The 10,103-nt window shown below is 44.0% G+C and overlaps 1 protein-coding gene across 2 annotated transcripts; it reads right to left on the bottom strand.

Annotated features, from left to right (window-relative positions):
* Positions 1-3,636: 3,636 nt before the first annotated feature.
* On the bottom strand, positions 3,637-9,900 carry BOLA1 (bolA family member 1). Of its 2 annotated transcripts, none has more exons than XM_089655503.1 (2): positions 9,786-9,900; positions 3,637-4,669 (listed from the first exon to the last, which is right to left on the bottom strand). In XM_089655503.1, exon 2 carries the CDS (start codon positions 4,644-4,646, stop codon positions 4,212-4,214), a length of 435 nt encoding a protein of 144 aa, XP_089511629.1. In that variant the 5' UTR covers positions 4,647-4,669; positions 9,786-9,900; the 3' UTR covers positions 3,637-4,211. The 2 variants fall into 2 exon arrangements, with proteins under 2 accessions (XP_089511629.1, XP_089511630.1); XM_089655504.1 differs by having other exon boundaries at positions 3,637-4,666; positions 9,786-9,899.
* Positions 9,901-10,103: the final 203 nt, after the last annotated feature.

The raw sequence follows: 10,103 nt of genomic DNA, 5'->3' as shown, positions 1-10,103 counted from the left end.
AATTGCATTTCCATGTTCTGTGTACTGTGGGAGAGCGGATATAGTGAATGCGGGGTCCGGGGAGAGCGGATATAGTGAATGCGGGGTCCGGGGAGAGCGGATATAGTGAATGCGGGGTCCGGGGAGAGCGGATATAGTGAATGCGGGGTCCGGGGAGAGCGGATATAGTGAATGCGGGGGGCCTGGAAGAGCGGATATAGTGAATGCGGGGACCGGGGAGCGCGGATATAGTGAATGCGGGGTCCGGGGAGCGCGGATATAGTGAATGCGGGGTCCGGGGAGCGCGGATATAGTGAATGCGGGGTCCGGGGAGCGCGGATATAGTGAATGCGGGGTCCGGGGAGCGCGGATATAGTGAATGCGGGGTCCGGGGAGCGCGGATATAGTGAATGCGGGGTCCGGGGAGCGCGGATATAGTGAATGCGGGGTCCGGGGAGCGCGGATATAGTGAATGCGGGGTCCGGGGAGCGCGGATATAGTGAATGCGGGGTCCGGGGAGCGCGGATATAGTGAATGCGGGGTCCGGGGAGCGCGGATATAGTGAATGCGGGGTCCGGGGAGCGCGGATATAGTGAATGCGGGGTCCGGGGAGCGTGGATATAGTGAATGCGGGGTCCGGGGAGAGCGGATATAGTGAATGCGGGGTCCGGGGAGCGCGGATATAGTGAATGCGGGGTCCGGGGAGCGCGGATATAGTGAATGCGGGGTCCGGGGAGCGCGGATATAGTGAATGCGGGGTCCGGGGAGCGCGGATATAGTGAATGCGGGGTCCGGGGAGCGCGGATATAGTGAATGCGGGGTCCGGGGAGCGCGGATATAGTGAATGCGGGGTCCGGGGAGAGCGGATATAGTGAATGCGGGGTCCGGGGAGTGCGGATATAGTGAATGCGGGGTCCGGGGAGTGCGGATATAGTGAATGCGGGGTCCGGGGAGAGCGGATATAGTGAATGCGGGGGGCCTAGAAGAGCGGATATAGTGAATGCGGGGGCCGGGGAGAGCGGATATAGTGAATGCGGGGGCGGGGGAGAGCGGATATAGTGAATGCGGGGGCCTGGAAGAGCGGATATAGTGAATGCGGGGGCCTGGAAGAGTGGATATAGTGAATGCGGGGACCGGGGAGACCGGATATAGTGAATGCGGGGACCGGGGAGACCGGATATAGTGAATGCGGGGTCCGGGGAGAGTGGATATAGTGAGGAAAGGAACTGCCGATAAACAGCAAGTGTATTTATAGCTGATCACGTGGTAAAAGGCCACTGTGATTGGCCCTTTACCATGTCATGTGATCAGCTGTGTCCAAAGGACAGAGCGATCACAGACAACGCCGGGTGTGCACCGCTGGGGGCATGTTCTGGGAGGACATCATATGACACCCACCCAGAACTAGATGACCGTGCTGTAGCTGTCATTCAGCTATAGCGCGGTCGAGAAGTGGTTAGTAGGCATGGGGGAAGAAGGAAGGAAAGAAACGCGTTGCGGCAGCGCTATCACAAACAGCCTGTATCTGTATAAATGCCTTCTGAGATTAGGAGACAAAAAAAAAATTGGTGGAGGAGCCCTGGACGTGGATTTTCGTGGGTTATCAAAATGTGGACAAAGTCATTACTTGAGCACAACTGGCCTGTATTCAGCAGCTCAGAACCCAATGATGTGTCCATCTACATTCTGCCTCTTCACTCAGCCCTGATGAAGAATTGCATGCAAAGCAAGGAAACAAAAACCAGCACACCCCTTAGTGAAAGCACCTCACAATATACACACACACATTGGTCAGGCACACATTTAACCCTTTGATCGCCCTAGATGTTTAACTCTTTCCCAGCCAGTGTCATTAGTACACTGAAATCTATAATTTTAAGCACTGATCACTGTATTAGTATCACTGGTTCCCACAAAGGGTCAGTTAGTGCCAGAGTGCCCACCATACTAACTCAGTCCCACTATAAGTCGCTGCCATTACTAGTATAAAAATAAATAAAAATTCCAGTATAGATGCACCATAGTTTGTAAACGTTATAAGTTTCGTACAGACCTATCAATATACACTTATTGGGATTTTTTTCCCCCAAAATATGTAGTAGAATACATATTGGCCTAAATTTATTTGGAAATTTGATTTTTAGATTTCATTTTTTTTTAATTGGATATGTTTTATAGCAGAAAGTAAAAAAAAATATTTTTTTACATTTTCAGTATTTTTCCTTTATAGTGCAAAAAATAAAAAACCCAGTGGTGATCAAATACCACCAAAGGAAAATTATACTTGCATGAAACAAATGATATAAATTTATTTTGTGGAAAGCATTCCATGACAGCTTAAATGTAAGTTAAAGTAACAAAAATAGCCTGGTCACGAAGGCCTGAGGGAAGGGGGTATAAATCTCCAGGAGGTTAAGCAACACATGCAGTGCTGTCAATCCAGAAAGAAGTGGGCGGGACCAAGTGTGGCCAGGTACTAGTGCTTGTGAATCAGCGCTGACCATGCTGAAAGGCACGCCTCTGCAACATCTCCTCCCATTGTAGTGCTGGCAGGAACTGCCTGAATGAGAGTGGCAACTCTGCTGTGAGTTCAGTAGCAGTGCAGCATTGTTGCCACCCCATCACAGAAAGCGGCATTAGGTGGACTTCACTGGCACGATCGGGTATGAGTGGGACTTTGCAGGGACAGAAAACAGTCATGTACTTATTATTAGGTGCTAAAGGACATATTTTTAACAGCCATTGTTTAATCTCAGGTTCCCAAACTAGTAAAACATGCACATTGTATCTGCCTCCCTACCTTTTGTCAGGGATCGCGGCGTCTCCTCGTCCGGCGCACGCGCACTGGCGACGGCTCACACCGGGACACAAGCAATAGGTCCCGGCGGGCCGCAGATGACAGGACGCCGCGCATGCGCAGTAGGAGCCGCGGGCGCGCCTCGGGCGGCCAATGACAGCCCGGGGGCGCGTCCTGGACGGCCAATGACAGTGCAGGGCGTAATATTTAAAGATGCCCTGCACTGTCACTAATCGCCGCAAGGTCTATCTGTGATCCTGAGTTCCTGTACCTGCATTTTGACCGATTGACTCTGACTACGCTGCCTTCTCCTGTGCTTTGACCCGGATTGTCCTGACTACGCTGCCTTCTCCTGCATTTGACTCGGATTGCCCTGACTACTCTGCCTTCTCCACTCCTGATCCTCGGCTTGTTTGACCATTCTGCGGACTGACTTATCCTGCTGACCCTGCGTGTGACCTGACTACTCTTTGCTTGCCGATTCTGTACCTCGCTTACCCCACGGGACCGCTGCTCGTTACCCATCCTGCTAGGTCCCGCTGTCCTCCTCACATCTGGCTCTCCCGGTACCTATACATCCCCAGAGGTTGCCTCTGCCACTGGTAGGCCTGCTCGGAGGTTGTGACCTGGCCTTGGTCTGTTACAAGTCCATCCCCACCATCAGGGGCCCTGGTGAAAGCACAGACCGGGACTTAGATTCCACACTTTGGGTAGGTCTGTCCAGTGGGCTGTCAGAGGCACCACCTGGCGGATCAGAACACCTTTCCTCTACCAACACCTCAGGAGGGAACTTTTCTTTTAGGCATCCAAACAGAGTATCACCAGAAACTTGAACCCAATAGCCAAACACTCAGGAGACATTTTCTGGATTTGTATTTTTATTCTGAGTATAATTCAACCATATGGCAAAATATGGCCTGGCCAGGAAGGAGAGTCAAGTCATTAAAAACTAAAATTGAAAAAACTCCAAGTGAATGTAACAAGAAGGCCCGTGTGTGTACACACAGCAAACTGTGAGCGTATCTACAGCCAAACATTTTATTGGCTAAAGCAGGGAACGGTTAGATCCTGTCATTTATTTTTTTAACTGCTGTCTGTGAGAAAGATGAAGAAAAAAAAAATGAAAAGGAAAAAAAAATAAAAAGACGTTTTCCTATAAGCTCGGTAGGGTGGAGTTTAAATACTGCCACGCCCTGGAGGAACCTGATTTATGGACCCAAGGCCACCTTGCTAAGTGAGATCAGCCCACAGATTTTCACACACACAGAAGACTTCAGGCGCAAAAAAATCAGTCTTATGGTAAAGCAGGCAAAGGGGAGGGGGGGGGGGGGCAATAACAGAACCAAAATCCAGCAGTGCCACTGCTTAATGTAGAGGGGCCTATTTATTGCCCATAAACTGGTATTCTAATTCCCGATGAGCGCCCCCCCCAAAGTCAAGCACTCAGTTTCTTGCTCATGTGGGGGTCGTGCTTGGAGCCCCCCATACATCCAGGGCTCTTTGTGACAGTGGGGTTCTCTTGCCACTGTTCGGGAGTCTTAGCTTGGATAGACAAAGCATGAACAGGGCCGGCCAGCTCTTCCTTCAGCAAGTCGTTGACCAGTCTGTGCCTCTGTATGAGCGGCTTCCCGCTGAACACCTCGGACACCACCACCACTTTAAAGTGGGTCTCCGACCCAGGAGGCACAGCATGCATGTGGCTCTCATTATGTACCTCTAGGTGGCAGGGTGCCAAGCTCTGGGTCAGCTTGGACCTGATGGACGTCTCCACGGGCTTCTCCATTGCGTGCTGCGATGTGGAATAATACCTGGATTTCGCCAAGACAGATGAGATGTGCCTACAAGACTGGAGGAGCCGCACCGAAATCATCAGCACTACAGATCTGTCTTCTGCTAAAAGAAAAACACAAACAATTGATTCTTAAGGAACTCTATACAAGTACAATCAACCAACAGTTCACTGAATGCAGCATTTCAGGGGCTCAGTGTCTCTAATATTCTGTACGTAAAACACGTGGCTGAGGTGCCTTCTACTTCCAGGAGTTGTGCAACTTCCCCATAACAATTTATTTCTAACAGCGGCGGTGTCATTACATCACTTCCTGCTGTGATGGGAATACCTGGGTGTCTCAGACTACAAGTTTGTCCCGCCCACACTTACTGCCTAATTTGATTGACAGGCTAGGAGTCGCCTGGTTCTCCCCAGCCAACATTACATCATACCTTGACTGAGAAGCCAGGAGATTCCTTGTGGGTCCTGCCCACCATGACATCATACCTTGGCTTACAGGCTAGTATCCCCCCCCACCAAAGACATCATACCTTGACTGAGAAGCCATGAGGTCTTCTGCTCTGTTCCACTCACCATGATATCACACTTTGACTGACAGGCCAGGAGACTCCTAGCCTGTCCCACCCACCACGACATCATACATTGACTAAGAAGCCATGAGTCTCCTGGTCTGTTCCACCCACCATGACATCATTCCTTGAACAAGAAGCTGGTAGTCTCCTTGCCTGTCCCACCCACCATAACGCCATTCCTTGACTAAGATGCCATGAGTTTCCTGGTCTGCTCCACCCAATATGACACCATTCCTTGACTAAGAAGCTATGAGTCTCCTGGTCTGCTACACCCACCATGACATCATTCTTTGAAAGAGAAGCTGGCAGTCTCCTTGCCTGTCCCATCCACCATGACATAATTCCTTGAAAGAGAAGATGGTAGTCTCCTTGCCTGTCCCACCCACCACGACATCATACCTTGACTGAGAAGCCAGGAGTCTCCTGGTCTGCTCCAACCACCATGACATCATACCTTGACTAACAGGCCAGGAGACTCCTTGCCTGTTCAACCCATCATGACAGCATACCTTGACTAAGAAGCCATGAGTCTCCTGGTCTGCTCCACTCACCCACCATATCATTCCTTGAATGAGAAGGTGGGAGACTCTGCATGTTCCACCCACACTGACACCATTCCTTGACTAAGAAACCATGAGTCTCCTGGTCTGCTCCACCCACCATGACATCATTCCTTGAATGAGAAGCTAGGAGACTCTTTGCCTGTCCAACCCACCATGACATCATACCTTGGCTAAGGAGCCATGAGTCTCCTGGTCTGCTCCACCCACCATGACATCATACCTTGACTGACGGGTCAGGAGACTCCTTGCCTGTCCAACCCACCATTCCTTGACTAAGAATCCATGAGTCTCCTTGGTCTGCTCCACCCACCATGACATCATACCTTGACTGACAGGCCAGGAGACTCCTAGCCTATCCCACCCACCATAACGTCATTCATGACGATCAAGCCATGAGTCTCCAGGTCTGCTTCACCCATCATGACATCATTCCTTGAATGAGAAGGTGGGAGACTCCTTGACATCATTCCTTGACAAAGACGCCATGAGTCTCCTGGTCTGCTCCACCCACCATGACATCATACCTTGACTGACAGACCAGGAGAATCCTAGCCTGTCCCACCCACCATGACATCACCTTGAATGAGAAGCCAGAAATCTCCTGGTTTGTCCCACCCACCATGACATCATACCATAAAATTGAAGCTCAACCCCATATTTCACCTCTCCATCTGATCCAATCAAAGAACACTTTGCATTTATTGGGAAGACGCAAAGCATTCCCTGGATGAAGCTGCAGGCGATTGGCAAACCTCCAGTTGTCACAATGCAGCACGCCAGCCACTCAGCACAGGACCCGGAAGCATATGGGGATCACCAGAGTAGCGGTGTCTATACTGGGACTTCCAGCTTCCAGGGGCATCAGTCAGGTTTGGTACATACATAGTCATACTGGTCCAAGCTGGTCCACCACAACAATGTATGAAAAATCCATCCCTGGAACTCCTCAACATACTGTGCTCCACTCTATACATACATATACTGCCCTCCCTTCTCTGTCCTGCAGATGGCAGTGTTGCCTACAAACGCATGCGCAGTCCACTCTCTCCTACAGGTCTATGGTCTGTGAGAGGGAAAGAGAGCACAGCCGGGCAATGTATTCAGGACACTTTAATTGGGGGAGGGGGTAGGTAAAGGTGAACTAACCCTTTAAAGAGTTATAGCTGGCCTGCAGGTTACTAAAAACAATGTATCAATATATCAACACTGTATAATATCAACATACAATATAATATACTAGAATAGAATATCAACACTATATAATACCAAAATATAATATACTAGAATATAATAAAAAATATCAACTTTAATAACAACCTATAATATAATAAATGTCATAAAATATTAACACTATATAATATCAAATTATAATAGAATATAATATAATAAGATCAACCTATAATTAAATATAATACACTGGAATATAATATAACATCAACACTATATGATACCAAAATATAATATGGTATACTTGAATATAAAAAAATATCAACATTATTTAATAACCGCGTATATTATATTATAATAACATATCAACACTATATAATATCAAAATATAATAGAACAGAATATACTAGAATAGAATATCAACCTATAATATAATATACTAGAACATAATAAAAAATATTAACTTTAATAACAACCTATAATATAATAAATGTAACAAAATATTAACACTATATAATATCAAAATAGAATAGAATATAATATATTAAGATCAACCTATAATTATACACTGGAATATAATATCAACACTATATGATACCAAAATATAATATAATATATTTGAGTATAAAAAAATATCAACATTATTTAATAACAGCATATATTATAATAAAATATCAACACTATATATTATCAAAATATAATAGAACAGAATATACTAGAATAGAATATCAACCTATAATTAAATATAATATACTAGAACATAAAAAAAATATTAACTTTAATAACAACCTATAATATAATAAATAAAGTGTTAAAAATATTAACACTATATAATATCAAAATATACTAGAATATAATAAGATCAACCTATAATTAAATAAAATACACTGGAAATAATATAATATCAACACTATATGATACCAAAATATAATATAGTATACTTGAATATAAAAAAAAAAAAAAATCAACATTATTTAATAACAGCATATATTATATTATAATAAAATATCAACACTATAGAACAGAATATACTAGAATAGAATATCAACCTATAATATAATATACTAGAACCTAAAAAAAATATTAACTTTAATTTACAACCTATAATATAATAAATGTAATAAAATATTAACACTATATAATATCAACATATAATAGAATATAATACAAGATCAACCTATAATTAAATATAATATGCTGAAAAATAATATCAACACTATAGGATACCAAACTATAATAGAATATAATACAAGATCAACCTATAATTAAATATAATATCCTGAAAAATAATATCAACACTATAGGATACCAAACTATAATATAGTATACGTGAATATAAAAAAAAAATAATTTCAACATTATTTAATGATAGCATATAATATATTATAATGTACAGCGCTGAGCAAACCTTACTGGCGCTATATAAATACTGTATAATAATAATAATAAAATATCAACACTATATAATATCAAAATAGAATAGAATATCAACCTAGAATTTAATATATCAACACTAAATGATAACAAAATATACTATAATATAATAAAAAATATTATCAACATTCTTTATTAACAACACATATTATAATAAATATAATAAAATATCAAACACTATATAATATCAAAACAGAAAATAATATACTAAAATAGAACATATTATAATAAATAATATCCACACTATGTAATATCATAACATGGATGGAAGATACGAGGTATATGGTTCTCCTTTCGATGAACTTTGATATACTGTAGATTTTATATTGCTGATATATGAATGTTAATATTATTTTACGATATTACATAGTGTGGATATTATATTATTTATTATATGTTCTATCATAGTATATTATATTCTAGTATATTCTATTTTGATATTATATAGTGTTGATATTTTATTATATGTTTTGTTATTAAATAATGTTGATCATATTTTTTTATTATATTATATTTTGTTATAATTTAGTGTTGGCTGATATTCTATTTTGATATTATATAGTGTTGATATTTTATTATAATATATTATATGCTGTTATTAATGTTATGGATGGAAGATACGAGGTATATGGTTCTTCTTTCGGTGAACTTTGATATACTGTTGATTTTATATTGCTGATATATGAATGTTAATATTATAACATCAGGTCGTCTTTTTTTTGTGCCCCTCCCCCAAATCAAAATGTATCCCCGTTGATCCTGCCAGCCAAGTGCAGATGGGCAAGCTTCCTGTGATGGGGTGACAACGCTATCTGACTATTCTGGAAATGTAGGGAGTGTTGTCACCCTCACCTTGGCTGTGCCCTTAAAGCTGAATGCCATGAAGAACATAATCCTGCCCTTGCAGTGGGGGCGGGGTTAGGGTTCCAGGATCATTTTATTTATTTTGCCCCCCCCCTTCTAAAGCCAGGATACCCCTTAAAGGGTACACGTCATAAAGGCCGCTCCCTGCTGAAAATGCTAGCTGACTGGCTGCCGAGTTCATGCAATGGCCTCCATGCTTCCTGAGTTGCTGACCAGAAGATGCCAGCAGGTAAGGACTTCACTGGCCGCATGCTTGGTCCTAGAAGGGTTACCATGGCAGCCAGGCATTTTCAGTGTCTCTGTAAGGATGGCTGACCCCACTTGAAAATACTAGACGCCTGGCTGCCAAGCTCATGCCTCCATGCTTCCTGAGTAGCTGGTAAGGACTTCACTGGCTGCATGCTTGTTCCTGGAAGAGTCACAATGGCAGCCAGGCACTTGGCATTTGCAGGAAGAGGTGTCTGTCAGGAAAGGTAACCCCTCCTGGAGAAAGGTGAACTCGGCAAGATGTGGGATTGGGGACAGGTGACACCAACTGAACAAGACACAGCCTGCCCACTCACCCCACCATGGGGGAGTACAACTACAGCCCCCCCCCCCCAATACCGAACACTTACCGCACACTGCTGCCCCCACTGACCGCCGGGAGGAGCGCAATGCACCCTGGGAGCTGTAGTCTCCGTGAACTGCACCCTGGGAGGCGAGGTCTAAGCGCACTGCACCCTGGGAGCCTGGGAGGTCTATTCCTCTGCGCACTGCATGCTGGGAGATGTAGTCTCTGCAGCGCCGCTCCTTGTAGGCAAGGCTACCACAGAAAACTACAACTCCCAGCATGCAATGGGTAAGCGTGCCCCGGAAGGGGGAGGGGTACTAATTTCTAACGAGGACTTATTTTACATCTATTTCCAGAGTGTATGAATGATTCTTCTATCGGA

The sequence above is a fragment of the Staurois parvus genome, unplaced genomic scaffold (genome assembly GCF_062004578.1).
Source record: "Staurois parvus isolate SC_StPar_1 unplaced genomic scaffold, SC_StPar_1.0 ptg000842l, whole genome shotgun sequence".
NCBI classification, from domain to species: domain Eukaryota; kingdom Metazoa; phylum Chordata; class Amphibia; order Anura; family Ranidae; genus Staurois; species Staurois parvus.
Note: the sequence above shows the minus strand (reverse complement) of the source record. Positions and strands in the feature narration are given on the sequence as shown.

Excerpts from the sequence above, each read along its gene's own strand:
- BOLA1 (XM_089655503.1), bottom strand. The coding sequence starts at position 4,646 with ATGATTTCGGTGCGGCTCCTCCAGTCTTGTAGGCACATCTCATCTGTC.